The sequence below is a fragment of the Muscardinus avellanarius genome, assembly GCF_963383645.1.
Source record: "Muscardinus avellanarius genome assembly, chromosome: 11".
Taxonomy (NCBI): domain Eukaryota; kingdom Metazoa; phylum Chordata; class Mammalia; order Rodentia; family Gliridae; genus Muscardinus; species Muscardinus avellanarius.
Window position 1 is genome coordinate 28,243,371 of NC_137797.1, and position 17,129 is coordinate 28,260,499.

The window sequence follows — 17,129 nt, forward strand, 5'->3', positions numbered from 1 at the left end:
AAACAGAGTCTCACTAAGTTTCTGAGAGCCTCACTAAGTAACTGAGGCTGGCTTTGAACCTGCGGCATCCTCCTGTCTCAGCCTCCCAAGCGCGGGGATTACAAGCGTGTGCCACCACGCCCAGCTCTCTCACTTCTTATATTTATACCATGGAGGTCTGCTGAAGCAAAAATTGTACGCATGCCAAGTACATGCTACTTCTCTACTCTCTGTAGAGAGCCTTATAACTAATGAAAGAATGCTTTTTTTTTTTTAAAGGGAGTTATATTTGCTCCTCAAATGGCTCTCCAAACACCATCAGAGGACCTGCCATGTCCTCTTATTAACTTTTTATTTCCTCTAGAGTAAAGACAGCCTTGCCTCTTCAAAAGGATTTCATTTTAAACCCTTATTGTTTAGAGGAGTTTCCATTGGCCGCCTAGGATAGAATCCAGCTCTGGCCTATCTCCTGACAGCAGCCGCTCGCAGCCGCTTTCAAAGAGGGTCAGATGAACTGGCCTTTGTTTGCTGTGAGAACTCCTAATCTTAATAAGTGGGCTAAAAAGCAACCAAGAGGATCCCCCTAAATAAAGAGGGCCAGTATACCCAAAGATGATGTAAAATAAAGCAGGGCTACAACAATTTTTAGAAATATTACATTTTCCATATTTTCTGATAAACAATTTTTTTGCAACCCATAAAGACAAAAAGCGATTTTCTCACAAATGTTCTGCACAGTCAGTATTTTAGATGTGTTTGTATTTTAATCAAGAATGAATTCACAGCCTGACATGAACTACCCAGCCCTACAAGCTTACCATAGGAGGAGTTAATTTAAAAACGATACAAAGAGCATTTCTTACAGCTCCACAGTGAGACTTCTCCCTCACCCTATGTCCAGAGATTTCCATATATCAAGTCTAAACTCCACTGACTGTAACCGCGGCGGCCCTCTGTTGTCTAGCAATTAACTTCAGAATAGTTCACTTCCTGTCAGTTACATTTTAAAGACCGAAGAGTTATTTTTAAATGGTGGAAAAACTGTAAATTATTTAATGAAATACTATGAGCTCTGGCCTCTCAAGACTTTACATCACTCCCTGTTTTGTATAAAAAAGCACACTGGAAACTGGTTAATTAGGTGATGTGTAGAATATCCAATTGTTTTTCCTTTTATTTTAAGAAACTGAGTCATCATAAGATATTAGAAATAGCACAACCACTAGGAAACAGTTATCTTTAAAGGGTCTAAGAGGATTACTCCCGACAGGAAGCGTATCTTTTGTGAAGTCTGACTTCAACACAATTTAAATTACCATGACATTAATAGAGAAAATACCGCTATGATTGAAAAGATTATTGGGAAGAGGTGCGTGAGGAAGGCTCAGTTTATTAAGACCGAATTGTACTCTATTAATCTGTTAAAAAAAAAATAAAAATTCCTGAATCTTGCAAAGCTCTCGGTAGGCCTGGACCTGAATCAACACTCGGTAAAACGTCTCTCAGATTCTTGCTCATGAAATTAGTTCAAACAGGATGAGATAAAAAGTCACATGGATTTAAAGTCAGCTGGAAACTTGAAACCAAAGGACATAAGAGAGATGAAAGGTGGCACAACTAATTAAAAGAAAGTGTCCCGTAGGGCCCTATAGGAGCGAGTATTTGGTTCAGAATTATTTAACATCTTTATTAATGACCGAGAAGAGGACAGAGGTAATAGATTAATGAAATGTAGAAATTGAGCAGAGTAGTAGCCGCCAGTGGAGATGGGAACATGCGAAAGGAGGGGAGATGTGGAAAGAAAATTGCAAAATACAGTTCCCAAAGAGAAACTGGAGCTCTGAATGGAACAGAGAGATGATGTCCTCAATGTCCAGCCTCCTCCCGAGGCCCCTTCACAGGCCCCTGGTACAGACCCCGGGGACCTCGGGCTATAACTTCCCGTTGCAATCGCTAGCCATTCCTCGGGACACAGACGTGTCCTGCTCCAGAGCGGAGGGGACAGGACTGTCCCGTGTGCGGGGGGATCAAGGCTCACTTCCCACGGGCACCCATAATCCCAGTACTTGGGAAGCCGAGAGTAGGCTTGCAGGCTCCCAGCCAAGCTCAGCAACTTGGTGAGGCCCTGTTGCAGAATAAAATAGGGCTGAAGGTGTAGCTCAGAATTAGAATGCCCCTGGCTTCAATCCCCAGTACTACAAAAATTTAATTAATTTATAAAAAGACCAAAAAAAAAAAAAGACTCATTTCTCTGACTCAGAAACTCTAAAGCAGCGTCGCCACAGCCCAGAGTGGAGCTGGGAAACCACCGGTAGGTAGTCACTGGGCCTTCCAAATGCGGCTACTCAGAACCGGCCTGGACAACCGGAACTCCAGGACCCGGAGGCAGCTCCTGTCCCAGCATGCCTCCAGCCACTCGAAATCCAACCTTTGGAGCCGGGCGTGAACACTTGTAATCCCAGGGAGGCTGAGATAGGAGGATCGCTCTCAAGGACAGCCTCAGCTACTTAGTGAGGCCCTTTGCAAGTCAGTGAGACCCAGTTTCAAAATAAAGAATATAAAATAGGGCTGGGGGTGTAGCTCGGAGATAGACTGCCCCTGGGTTCCATCCCCAGTACCACAAAAAGAAGAAAAAAAAAGAAAAAAAAAAGAAAGAGAAAAAAGAAGAGAGACAGAGACAGAGACAGAGATACAGAGAGATCCAACCTTCCATCAAGACTCAACTGGAATGTGAAATCCTTGCCTCTCCACTCTCCTCTGATCTCCCGTCTTGGAGGGGATGCTGGCTCCACCTCACCTGGGTCTGGCTCCTTTCCAGCCACAGCCCTACCTGACCCTGGTCCCTCCATCTTCCCCCAATAAGCTCCCCTCCCAGGCCGGCCAGGCCGGAGGCCTCAGCCCCACTCACATGTGTGGCCGCCTCATGGCTAGAGAAACCCCAAACTTCCAGACCAGCCCTCGCCATCAATACTGTGTGGTTTAACATTTATTCAACTTAGCCTACAGAATGTAGGGCAGTGGTTAAAACTGTGAACTTTCCAGAAAGTCAGACTGCCCGGCTTCCCATCTCTTATCTAATCTCACTTCTTCCAGGAAATTCTAAGTTACACAGTGTAAGCTCCATTCGGGGCACTTATTTGTTTTTGTTTTTGTTTTTTGTGGGGTTTTTTGTTGGGTTTCTGTGTTTTTTGTTTTGATGGTGGTACTACTAGGGTTGAACCCAGGGGAACCCCCAGCCCTTTTTATTTTTTACTTTGCTAAGTTGCAAAGGCTGGCCTTGAACTTTCAATCCTCCTGTTTTACTCTCCCAAGAGCTGGGATTACAGGAGTGCCCCACCACGCCAGGCTAACATGGGCACGTATTTTGTTTGCCTGCCTAGAATATAGTAGTTGCTCAACAAACAGACTGTTTATGAATGATTCCATAAATGATTAGAAGTGAATCCTATGGCACGCAGCACAATGTTAATCCTGCTCAAAAAAGTATGTGTTACATGTCATTCCCTTTCTGGAGGCAAATTAAAGGGTCACTTATAAAGTGATGGGAAGAGAACAGAGGAGCAAGGAAGGGGAAGAAATAACAATTTTAATGTAAACTCCTCGAGCGGGGACAGAGACTTAACTTTGTGGGGTTTATTTCTATTGTATGATGAGGAATAACAATCATTAGCATGACATCACATCATAGATGTCATGACCTCTCGTGTGTGTGTGTGTGTGTGTGTGTGTGTGTGTGTATTTTACTAGGAATTGAATCCAGGGACATTCTACTTCCAAGACATACCCCCAGCCCTATTTTATTTATCTTGAAACAGGGTCTCACTAAGGTGGTAAGGGTCTTGCTAAGTTGCTGAGGCTGGCCTCGAACCTACAATCTTCTTGTCTCAGCCTCCCAAGTACTTGGATTATAGGCGCACTCCACTGCGTCCAGCTACAACCTCCTCGAGTGTGAGAATGGGTGTGCAGCTGCCTCTGCTCTCAGGAGGTGGAAGCAAAAGATGTAAGATTGTTAGGAAATGGAAGGAAAAGTATTTGGGTGGGGCAACAGGTTTCAGCTGTTAACTATGGAGAGAGGAGAGGCTGGCTGTTACAGGTGTACACGCTTCTCACTTAGGCCAGATGTGCACTGTGACCTCCCTGTGCTGGTCAGGTTTTTATCTTAATTAGGCCTCTCTGATGAATTGCAGTATGTGTTTCTGGGTCAGGGTGTAGGGATGAGTCTTAGGATCATGAGAGAGTGAGGACAACTGGCCCAGCTGGACTGAACCAGGAACCTACCTCAAAAGGACCACATCCAGGAATAAACAGATCCATACATTAAAAACAAAAATAGCCAGGCACAATGGCATGTGCCTTTAATTTCAGTACTTGGGAGGCTGAGATTGGAGGATCAAAGGCTAGAGGACAGTCTCAGCAATTTAGCAAGACCCTCCAATAACCTAATGAGATCCTGTTTCAAAATTTAAAAAAGGGCTGAAAGTGTAGCTTGGAGGTAGAATAGCCCTGGGTTGAATCCCTAGTATTAAAAAAAAAAAAAAAAAAAGAAAAGAAAAAGAAAAAAGAAAAGAAAAAGAAAAAATCTTGAAAACTATTCCATTGTCATTGATGAACAAAGCTCACACTCGCGGAGGGCTGGGCTGTGAGGTGCTGTACCCGCAGGCCCCAGAGTCATTTCAGCTTTGAGGCTATCCTATCATTTCCTTTCCTGCATCCTCTATTCCAGTTCAATTAAAATACTGAGGGTTTCTTATAACAAGTGGCCTGGAATTTTCTGCCCCCCTGCGCCAGTTTTGCTTATGTCGATCTCTCTGCTCAAAATACCTGCTCTTCGGTCTCCATGTGTCTGGATGCTTCTCATCCCTCAGTGGTGAACTGAAATGCCATCTCCATCAATCAATCCATCCATCAATCAAAGGCTTAACCAACCACACTGATTAAGTGTGTCTAACTGCCAGGGCACTGAGCTTAAAAAACAAGAAGGACTAAGACAAGGCCCCGGGCAGAGTGAAGCTCTCTGGGTTTATCTTGTTTCAGGTATCATTCCTATATTCATGGTTTTTTTCCCCTCTTTTATTGATACACAAATATTCATGGATAAGAGTCTTGAGAATGATGGCCAGAGAGGTCCCTATATCAAGTGTGTCCTCTGCATGGTATCCACAGGGCTCAGGCTAAGAGCATCTCATAGATGCTCGACTGGGGCCTGCGGGAAGGACCACTCCAAGCTTGGGATGCGGAAGTGGAGGATGGAGCCTGCGCCTGCGCCTTCGCAGTGCCGGGCGAGCAGGAAGCGCTGGCTGCGCTGTTGTGCGCAGGCGCATTAAGGGAAAGCACTGAGCGGCTTCTCTGCTAGAAGCTTCAAAGGGGTTAGGTGCTCTGTTCAAGGCTGACTTGAGGACCCAAAGTGGAAACCACAGTGTCACACATTGCACGTGATAACGAAAGCCAGCGGTGTTTTATGGAGCACGAAAAGTCCCTCCTGTGACAAACAGCCCTCCAGTCCCTCTCCACCCAAACTGAGATTATGTTCTGAGTCAAGTGTTTAAAGAAAACATGTTGGTATCAACAAAATGTCTTTCTCCCAACGTAGGCGGGTGGCCCACAGAAACATACAGAAGATGGATCTGGACTCTGGCTTCTTTTCAGACACCTCTTTTCTCTCTTGGCAATGCCGCCTCTTTCAACCACATAGCGTCAGAGTTCACAGGGTACAGGAAGGTACAACATAGGAAGCCAGGAGTGGCTACTTTTTTATTTCTTTTAAGTAAAAGTTTTTCAAACTACTGCCTAGATCACTGCTCAACAATAAAATGAAACCAATTGTTGATATGGGATCAATTTCCAGTTCTTTAATGGCACCTCATTAATAAGTACAATTTTTTGTTTTTATGTACCAGTTAAAGATACCTTTAATTAAAAAAAAAAAAAAAAAAGCCAGGGGCCGGGGATGTACCTCCCTGGTAGAGTGCTTGCCTAACATGAGAAGGCTTTCGGTCTAATCCCCGGGCCCATTTCTCAAAGGATATCACCTAGATGATTCCATCTGCATAAAATTATTGAAATGACACAATTATAGAAATGGAGAATAGACCCTGTGGTTGCCATCTGAGCTAGGAAGTGGGAGGAAGGAGGAAGTGGGTGGGGCTATAAAAGGGCAACCCAGGAGCCAGGGGTGATGGGCCGATCTGCACCTTGACGGTGGACAAACGCCGCTCCCGGGGCTGTGATGTGGCGCTATAGTTCTACAAGGTGTTACCATTGAAAGAGCCTGGGTAAACGTGTCACATGTCATTTTCTTACAACTAGAGGTGAATCTACCATTATCTCAGAATTAAAAAGTGTATTTTTTTCTAAACAATCTTAAAAAGGAAGAACAAAGTGGGAGGAGTTGTCCCAAACGACAAGAACCAGTGTGGTAAGAACACAAAGATGAACCCGTGGAGCGATGGGACGGAAGGGCACCCTTCTCATACATGGCCCGATGATTTTCAGCAAGGGTGCCAAGACCATTTCATGATGAAAAGGTGTGTGTTTTTTCTTTCTTTCCATAAATGGTGTTGGGAAAACGGGATACCCACATGTGAAGAGAATGGATGGAGCTGGCCATGGTGGTGTGCGTCTGTAATTCCAGGACTTGAGGCCGAGACAGGTTTGAGGCCAGCCTCAGCAATTTAGCAAGGCTTAAGCAATTTAGTGAGACTTTGTTTAAAAAAAATTTTTTTTTTTAAATGGGCTGGGGGTTTCGCTCAGAGGAGGAAGGACCTAGGTTTAGTCAACTAGTACTCTCCTCTGGCCAAAAGAATGGATAGGCCCTTACTATAAACAACAGTCAGCTTAGAATGGATCAAAGACCTTAAAAAAAAAGTTAAAATTATAAAACTCATAGAAGAAAACAGGAGACTTGAAAATCTTCACTATATAGGATATGGCAATCATTTCTTGGATCTGGCCCCTAAAGCACAGGAGAAAAAAAAAGGATATATACACACACATACATACACTGGAATATCATTCAGCAATTCTGGCCCATGTTCTAATGTGGATGAAACTTGCTGACCTTATGCTAAGTGAAATAAGCTAGTTACAAAAAAGACAAATACTGTTGGATTCAACTTATACAAGGTACTTATGGCCGTTAATTCACAGGGACAGAAAATAGAATGGTGGTTACTGGGGGCTGGGGGAGGAGGCACGAGCACTTATTTAATGAACAGAGTTTTGGTTTTGCAGAATGAAAACGGTTTGGGAAATGAGTTGCACAGCAGTGTGAATGTACTAACACTACTGAACTGCACGCTCAAAAATAATGAAGAGGGTAAATTTTGTTACGTGTATTTTACCAAAATTAACAACAACCCCAAGGTTTAATTAAAGAAAGAAGCCACTATCTGCTTGATCCAAGTCCCTACCACTATGTCTTAGTTGTACAAACCAGTGGGAAGAGAAGAGTAGCCCATCACTTAATTAAACCTCAAAGACTTTTGAAGTCCAGAGATATTGGCACATCATGCTTTTCTAATGCTTTAATTAGCTGCATAATCCACTTGGATTCACATTCTCTCTGCCTATTACTTAATTCACCCCAAGTTACTCTCAACTTTTCAGTAATGATTAAAAATGTGCTACTTATTTTTATTGGCGCTTGACCTTAAATAGCTGCAAATGGATAAGTCAAAGCCACAGATTACTCATGAAATAGAAAAGCGAGCCTCTTTGTTTTGATTTTTTTTTTTGTAATGCTGTTGTTTTTAATCTGTCTGCTCTTGCCAGACTCCAAGGTTAATGAGAGCAAGAGCTTGTATGTTTTTTGTTTTTCACTGCGTGTAGATGCTCAATAAACAGTTGTTGGCAGAGAGAAGCCAGCACTTAGCATTTATTTATGTATTTATTCATGTGTTGCTGGGGATTAAACTCAGGGGCATTCTACTTCCAAACTGTACCTCCAGCCCTATTTTATTTTTTATTTGGAAAGAGAGTCTCACTAAGTTGCTGAGAGCCTTGCTTAAGTTGCTGAGGCTGGCTTTGAACCTGCGATCGACCTGTCTCAGCCTCCCAAGTACTGGGATTACCAGTGTGTTTTCCTACACCTGGTAGCCAGCATTTAGCTGTGCTCTAAGTAGACCCACGTATGTTGTGCCCAGAAATGTTTACAGAGTCATATCCCCTCTTTTGAAACATGCTAGTCATGTTGACCTTGGTGATTAACTAGGAAGAAAATAAGAGAAGTTTCCAAGGATATTTTATGAAAAAAAAATCACCTTTTGAAAGGAGAGGAAAATACACTTTCTATGACTGTTTAGACCTCATTAACTACTGGTTTGATCATTTCTACAAATTAAAATATAAAAGTAATTTAATCAGACTTAATTTATAAACTTTGCATAGACCCCTATCCAAACACATTATCCCCAGAAGAGCAATCCTAACACCAGGTTGGAGTTGAAGTCCTCAAAGGCTGTTTTGTTGTTGTTGTTGTTGTTGTTGTTGTTGTTGTTGTTGTTGTTTGGTGGTGGTGGTGGTGGTGGTGGTGGTGGTGGTGGTGTGTGTGTGTTACTGAGAATTGAGTTCAGGGGCATTCTATCTTCAAGTACATTCTACCTTCAAGTACACCCCCAAAATATTTTTATTCTGAAACAGGATCTTGCTAGGTTGCTGAGAGTCTCACTACTTGCTGAGGCTGTCCTCGAACCTATGATGCTCCTGTCTCAGCCTCCCAAGTTCTGGGATTGCAAGCGGGTGCCACCCCACGCGGTTCAAAGGCTGGGTTTTATACTTTCTTCTGGTAAGCCACAAAGTCACCTTTAAAATTCTACTCCTACTGGAACAACATCATTTTTCATAATTACAGAGTTTTAATTTCTTTTATGTGAGTGTGCAGCCTTTGATGTATTGAGCCAATTAAGTGAAACTTGGTTAAAAATCAAAGGGGGGGAAAAAAGGAACTTGAGTAGTAGGTAAAGGGAATTTTTTTTAAAGGAACCCAGAGTAGTAGGAGTTGTCATTGTCGTCAAAAAGGGATTTTTCCATCATCAACACAAATATAGGCGCTGACCTGTAAACCCTGGTTGGTTCTGTTCTTATTCTCCTGAATTCTTCCTCCTCCTGAGGTCCTGGGTGGTTTCCCCGCAGCAACTTGACAGGATTCCTGAAATTGAGAAGATCCCTTCAACAGCTGAGTGGGTGGGAAAAATCAGAGCATGAGACAAACGCGGAAGACGGGGTGCAACTGGGTGGACGCAGACATTTATTTTCGGTTAAACCTTGTAATACCGCCGGGCGTGGTGGCGCACGCTTGTAATCCCAGCATTTGGGAGACTGAGACCGGAGGATCGCAGTTCGCAGACACCCTCAGCTACCTAGTGAGGCCTCTGCAACTCAGTGAGACCCGGTTTCAAAATAAAGAATAAAAAATGGGGCAGGGGTGTAGCTCGGAGGTCGAATGTCCCTGGGTTCCACTCCCAGACCCGCAAAAAAACAAAACAAAACAAAAAAAGCCTTGTAATACCCCCAAATGTCACTTTACCTGGTTGCTCACGTAATCAGCAGGGTCACAAGCTGTGAAAGGGTGGACACACTTTCTCTCACCGTTACACCAAGCGCAGCCAGTTCCAACACATACCGAGCATCTGGCAACAGGGAAAGAGCAGCTTAATTCCTACATTCTCAGGAAAAGGTTTGCTTCCTAGAATGTCTTTGGTTATGTAGTGTATGAGCCTTTAAGTGTATGAGCCTTTACGGGAATAAGAATAACAAAATCCCAGAAGAGACTGGGGAGAATAGGGGGAGAAGGACAGTCCTTTGAAGCCGGGCATAGAGTACAATCCATGTCCTGCTCTGAGAAGCCCTTGGGGTTGACGGACGTCATCACACCTGCAGGAGAGTTGCCATGGAAACCTGAAGCGGGGTCACCTGCTGGTCTGTACATAATAGGAACCCACTGAGTCCGTTTCTGAATCCAGTTCTGCTGTTTGTCTACCTTCAGGTAAACCCTGCTGGGGACTCTTGTCTCCCCTCCCCGCCGCCACCTTCCCTGAGATCCACAAGCCTCGTTCACCCAAGAAGCCACACTGTCATCGGCCAAGAAGAGAGGAGACACAAAGTGTTACCTGGCAGGCAGAGGGAACCAGTGCTGGTGTTTGCTTTGTGATCAGATTAAGGGAAAACTGCGTCTACTAATCAAGTTAACCTATCATGCATGGAGGACCGCGGAGGACTGGAAAAGCACACACTGGAATACTCAGAGGTAAAGAAGAAATGACAGGAAAATTGGGGCTGGCCAAGGGAGGCCAGATGACGTCTCTCCAGAGGGGTCGGCAAGGGCGACTGTGATGGGCGGAGGGAAACTCAGGCTGAACTGTATATGCTCTCCAAGGAATGCAGAAACATTCTGAGATTCTTTTTTTGGTGGTACTGGGGATGGAACCCAGGGGCCTTCTACCTCCGGGCTACACAACCAGACCTATTTTATATTTTATTTGGAGACAGGGTCTCTTGAGCCAGCTGAGGCTGGCTTCGAACCTGCGCGATCCTCCTGTCTCAGCCTCCCAGGCGCAGGGATTACAAGCGTGCGCCACCACGCCCGGCTCCATTCTGAGATTCTGACACACAGAAGATGTGGTTTCCCCTGGAGAGAAGAAAACACAATCTCCCCTTGGTGTCCGTTCCAAGATGGAGTGGGTTTGAGGTGCGCAGGCTTCTCCCACCCTACAGACAGGACTACTGCATACGGGCTTTCTTGGCAGGAAGCAGCTTGGGAGGAAGGCCTGGGTGTGAGGTCTCACGCTCAGCTACCTAGTTATGGACCAGGAGCAAGTCCCTTCTTTTTTTTTTTTTTTTTTTTTCTTTGTAGTACTGGGGGTGGAACCCAGGGGCTTTTCTACCTCCAGACTATACTCCAAGACCTATTTCATATTTTATTTAGAAACAGGGTCTAAGTTGCTGAGAGCCTCACTAAGTAGCTGAGGCTGGCTTCGAACCTGCGCGATCCTCCTTTCTCGGCCTCCCAAGCGCGGGGATTACAAGCGTGCGCCCCCACCAGGCGCAAGTCCCTTTTTTTTCTCTGGCCTCTAAAGCTGCATATCATAGAAGCTATATTAATGTTAAACTCCTTGAGCTCTAAAATTCTATTTAATTCTCCTCACTTTTTCCCATTTCCTGGACTTCTGAGACCTTCTGTATCAAAGTTTGTGTTTTTCTTCCCTAAATGAATTCTCTTCCTTAGAAAGCCCAGACCCTGGCCTGCATCATCCCCTTTCAAAGCGCCTCTGTGGTGAAGCGCAGTTCTAGAGCGGCCTTCCAAGTCACTTTCAAGCGTGAAATCAGTTTCTGCATAGAAACACTGGTGCCCAGGCCAGGCCCTGAGGAGGTCACACGCAGTGCTCAGAGTGGGCTGATCGTGCTGCAGATCGGACTGTGGGTTCACTAATAATACACCTTCCTGATGTTCCTCTAGGGACCTCCAGCTCAACTTCCAGCTGGAGGGTCAGGACTCTGGGAAGCAGATCTCCTCTGCCTTCTAAGCTGGGCCTGAGCTGTGACCCTAATCCAGGGAGAACATAGCTGTCGGGGGCCAAGGTGGTTGAAAAAGTGTTCAAGGTGCTATGTTCCATCTGGCATCACAGGGGTGAGGAGGGGAAAGAGGACGGAATTGCCAGGTTCTATGGGTGAAAGAGCATCACGGGGGTGAGGAGGGGAAAGAGGACGGAATTGCCAGGTTCTATGGGTGAAAGAGACTTCAACTTGTACTCCTTGAGTCTGCTTCCCCTCACCCTCACCCACAGGCCTCCTTGTTCTTCTAAATGGCAGGAGTGTTGCCATGGAAACCCACAGCTGGGGTCACCTGCTGGTCTTTGGATAACGCGAACCCACTGAACAACATCATTCTGATCCTTCTGAGCCCAGCAGCGCCCCTTCGTCTGCATCGATGCTGAGGCTCCCCTGGGGCTGGGGACGATACATTTCCCTGTTGACAGGACGCTTGTCACGTGTGCCCTCCTCGGCTGTCCCAGTTTACTGGTTAGGGCTTGAATGAGCGAGCGGAGCCCATTAGCCCAGTGGCTCTCCCAGCTCCCGTTAAGCCATGCTCCAAAAGGCACTTTGGAAACTTCTCGTCCACTAAAGAGTTCTTTAGGAAATTGAGAAGTGAAATAAATAAATTAGAACCAATGAGAGGAAGATGTAAATTTCAAACAAAAGCTTACTCTCTTAATGACGAGCAGTTGGTGAAGCTGAATCTCTCTGATAAATTCCAAGAGCGGAAGGAGAAGGTCACGCTGACCACTGAGACATCTGGAGAAGAGGGGAGAAGGGAGTCATTGATGGTGGGCCCCTGCCATAGTTAAGAATAACTGTAAATGCAAAAAAAAAAAAAAACACCCACAAAACAAAACAAAAAACATCGCCTTCTCTGCAGAGAGGGCGCGGGTGTGCCAGCTGTTCACCAACATTGTAGTCAGTATGCGCCCCTTCCCCAGGGGCCACTCACGTCAGGCAGCCACAGTGTACAGTACAAGCCTCCGAACAGACTGAGCCCGACTCTAGCTCCAAGCCCCCCACAGATAATCACCGGGAAAAAGCCATTTTACAGCCCATTTCCATCTCATACTCTCTCTGGGATCACTATCTCAGCTTGTAATTGGCCAAGGCATAAGAATAAAACAAGTCACCGCACAAGAAGTGCCTAGAATATGAAAACCAGCGAGTTAGAAAGGAAATCCCGCACCTTCAGAAAAATCCACACTTTACCAGTATTTACCTAACAAAACTGAAAGTGCGGTTTCCAGGGGGTGGGGACCCACTGAGCTTCCTGGTGTTAACTGTCATCAAATCTGTGATGAAGGTTTTTCTCATTTGCTTTTGGAAACCTGTCCACTGGTTTGAAAATCCCAAAAGAATAAAATAAGAAGGATAAAAACTGTGCTCAGTATTAGAGAAATATATTGTTTCCGGTATCTCCTTAAACACTGATATTCTATACAAGTATTGATTCCCAATCCTGGCTGTCTATCGGAATCGCTTGAGAAATTTATAAAAGTATAGATTCTAAGACCATGCTTCCCCACATTCTGAATTACCATGTGTGGGGTGGGTCCAAGAATCTGTGGGGTGCAATGCTCTCCACATGGTGATTCAGGTTTGAGTGCCACAGCCAAGGAACACCTTTAAAATCCTTCTCTGTTCAGGAACCAGTGCTAATAAGGAGCTCTTTTTCTTTTTCTTTTTCTTTTCTTTTCTTTTCTTTTTTGATGTTAAGGATTGTGCCCAAAGGCATTCTACCTCGGAACTACACCCTCAGCTCTATTTTCTTATTCTTTATTTTCTGATACAGAGTCTCACTAAGTTGCAGAGAGCCTCACTAAGTAGCTGAGGCTGGCTGCAAACCTGCAATCCTCCTGTCTTTGCCATCCTCCTGTCTCAGCCTCCCAAGTACTGGGATTACAAGTGTGAGCCACCACACCTCGCTGTTAAGAAACTATTAATATCCTTGTCCTTATATGAATGGATGGGGATAGTAGATGGTACTTTCTGTTTTCTTTGGTTTGTACTGGAGATTAAACCTAGGGACATTCTACCTCTGAGCTGCACCCCCAGCCCCTTTTATTTTTTCTTCTGAAACAAGGTCTTTCTAAATCACTGAGGCTGGACTTGAATCTACAATCCTCCTATCTTAGCCTCACAAATACTAAGATTATAGGTGTGTGTCACCATGACAGCTAGTAAATGATACTTTGCAAATGAAAGTCTTGACAGTAGCTGGACGTGGTGGCGCACGCTTGTAATCCCCACTTTTCGGAGGCAGAGACAGGAGGATCGCACAGGTTCGAAGCCAGCTGCGCTGGCGTAAGAGACCCTGTTTCCAAATAAATATAAAAATAGGTCTGGGAGTATAGCCCGGAGGTAAAAAGGTTTCCAGGAACCCCAGTACCACACACCCAAAACAGTCTTGACAGTATAGAAAGCTGACTTTGTCGGCACCCCTAATTTTCCTACTGAAATTTTATCAGTGTGTGGTTCCCAAAGTCTAAGAACTCTTAATTTCAAGTGCTTCCCTACAACAATAAGATTCACTCTGATAGCCGGAATCCCACTTAACATCCTGCTCACATCAAGTGGGTTTATGTGAAATGATAATCTCCTGTTCTAAAGACAAGGAGGTTTGGAGGGCTGACCTGACCCCTCAGCAGGAGCATCTAAACAAACAGATGCTTGGAGGATGTGGGTGGAAGGAGTGTATAGACCCTGAGCACCGAGGGCCCCGGCCAACACACACTTCCCTGAAAGCAACAAGTGCCTGGTGATGGTGGCTGCAGAAGTCCTACTTTTCTGAGCATCAGCAATGAACTAAACCCAAGAAATACCTAAGAAAATGAACATTCACGGTCTCTTCTCTGGTAGCATTTACAGTTATTCTGGAAGAGGTAAAATACCTTGGGTGCATCACAAAAGCTGTAGAGTATGGACAAGGTAAAGTAGGATATGAGGTGATTTTCAAGCAGTTGAGACCCAAACAACTACTGAAAAGCTTCTTTAAGTTCAAGTCTCCACCCGCTACATTCAATTTCCTTTTGAGCTGGCCATGGTAGCACACATCTGGGAGGTTGGGACAGGAAGATCCCAGGTTCAAGGATGGCCTCAGAAACATAAAGGGACTCTCAGCAACCTAGCAAGACCTTGTTCCAAAACAAGAAGAAGGCTGAGAGGGTCGTGCAGAGGCAGATGGCCCTGGGTTCAATCCCTTTTGAAGTATTCAGGATGCTACGTTCTGTGTTCATGTCGCCTCAAATGTCCTATGTTGGAACCTCATATCCAGTGTGATAGTATTATGAGACCGGGGCCTTGGGAAGCAATTTAATCATTAGGGCACCACCCTCATGAGCGGCCTTTGTGCAGTTAGAAGGAAAGAGGTATGGGGGAGCTTCCACAACCCTTCTGCTGTGTGAGGACACACAATAAGGTGCCGTCTATGAAGCAGAGAGTGAGTTCTCACCAGAAAACAAATCTCCTGGTGCCTGGATCTTGCCCAGCCTCTCAAACTGTAAGCAGTAAGCTTCTGTTGTCTATAACTCACACAGTCTAAGGTAGTCAGTTACAGCAACCCACGTGGACTAAGACAGTGGGTAACTCCAGCCCTGGCCGCACCACTTGCTCAGCTCCATCATGATCATCACCGGTTTTAGGAGGCTTCTTCCATGAACTCTACTCTTGGTCTTTCTCAGCCGAGGAGATCCTGGATTCTCCATGGGGCCTCCTTACCTTTCCTTGAACACACGTGCTTTTCTCCATCCCCATCTGCTCAAGCCAGCTCTCACACTCTCTCCCACCTGGACACTGAAATAGCTTTTTTTGTTGCTGTTGTCGTGGTACTAGGGATTGAACCCAGAGGCATTCTATCGCTGAGCTACATTCCCCAGCCTGATTTTATTTGTTTTATTTTGAAGCAGAGTCTCACTAAGTTGCGGAGGGGCTTGCTAAATTGCTGAGGATGGCTTTGAACTTGTGATCCTCCTGCCTCAGCCTCCCAAGTACTGGGATTACAAGTGTGGGCCACCATACGCAGTTTGCAATTTCATTCTGTGGCTGATCTTTTGGAATGCAGCCCCTCCCTCCTCCAATCCACTCTTCCCCAGTGGCCATCCATCCATCCATCCACCCATCCATTCAACAGACACTTATTGATTATAAATAGCTACTTTGTACCAGGCATTGCTCTCAGCAGAGCACTGAGGATGTCTTTGCAAAGTTGCTGTCCCTAGCATTCCAGCAGGAGAGAGAATGCACAACTGCACCTTTCTGCAATATAATCTAATTGTGCCCGCCCCCAGCTCAGCCCTTGCAGTGTCTCATCGCTGCTCCTGGGAAAAGTCCCGAGGATCAGAGGTGTTCTCTGGTTCCCTGGCTGATTTCTTCTGTATTTTTTCCACCTGTTCCTACTCCACTTCTTTTTCCCATGGAGAACCTCTTTTGGTTCTTCAAACAAATCATTTCCCTTCCTTCTGGCCATCACGCAGGCTGGTCTCTGCCTGGACCGTCCTTCCAGATCATCTGTGTGTGGCTCAAGACTGCTCGCCTTCCATTTTGATTTAGACTGATTTCACTCCCTCAGGGGAGCTTTCCTTGCTACAGGCCCCACCCCCAGGTCCCGCTCAGTGTTTTTCTCATGTGATGTGCTCCCCATGCTACTCTGGTTCCCTGCGCTTACCCTGCATTGAAATGAGCTGCTTGTTTATCTCCACCCTAGTCGGTTATATACACTGTGTATACATAAACCAGCTCAGTCCTTCTACTGCCACCGTATCCCTAGCACCTAGCATGACTCCTCACACCCAGAGATGCTCAATCCACACTTTCCATATGAACGAAAGAACGCAACGAGCTTGAGCTGATAGAACAGGGGCTGTCTTGTTTTCTCATCGCACTCAGGACAGTCCCTACTCTTCAGATCCCTGAATTACCTGGGCAACTTGGGGAGAGTCAGCCCAATGGTGTCTGGCTGCACTGCACTCTCCTGTTCAATATAAGCTCTTCTGTCACTCTCCAATTACATCTCAGAGCGAGATCCTAGAGCCAACAAACGGGGTGGGGGAGAGGAGAGGACCCAGGCGGGAACCAGCGGGGAGGGACAGAGTGAGTAGAGCGGGGGCCATTCAGATTCCCGGCCCTTCAACTTGCTTCCTGCGCCATCTGAGTTCAGGAGGTTCTCTTGCTGTCTTGACTACACAACCAAACCCAGCAGAGTCCACCTACCTCTGTAGGTTGGCCTGGTGGGGATGCTACAGGTGCAGGTCCGGTTTGGCTGACTTTTCCCCTGGCAGAGCACCTTGCCGGTGTCCACGTTCTTCACCACACACTCTGAGTGTCTTGGAGAGAAGCTTCCCACCACAGTCACGGCAGTCTGTGTGGGTAAGAAGATACAGGAGACAAAGGATTGTGTCTGCATCATGGCTGTCCATACCGGGGCTGTATGTGGCTCTCGCTTTGACCTGCTGTAGGAAGGAGGGTGTCCCAGAAGAGCCCATGGAGAGAAATGCTGTATTTGCTACCTGGTTCATTCTTTTATGAATCACTTATTCCTATGATATGACTGTATTTCTGCTGTGTGTGTGTGTGTGTGTGTGTGTGTGTGTTTCTTATCAATTTTAAGAACTCTCTCA

General features: G+C 45.7%; 1 protein-coding gene across 1 annotated transcript in view; it reads right to left on the reverse strand.

Annotated features, from left to right (window-relative positions):
• Nucleotides 1-17,129, reverse strand: part of PLXNC1 (plexin C1) — a gene marked incomplete at both ends in the record, with an annotated part of 173,198 nt that overhangs the window by 69,198 nt on the left and 86,871 nt on the right. Inside the window, 4 exons of the mRNA XM_080705775.1 lie at nt 9,032-9,124; nt 9,503-9,605; nt 12,180-12,267; nt 16,723-16,870. Coding sequence (XP_080561901.1) covers nt 9,032-9,124; nt 9,503-9,605; nt 12,180-12,267; nt 16,723-16,870 — 432 coding nt within the window. The remainder of the gene's footprint in view (nt 1-9,031; nt 9,125-9,502; nt 9,606-12,179; nt 12,268-16,722; nt 16,871-17,129) is intronic.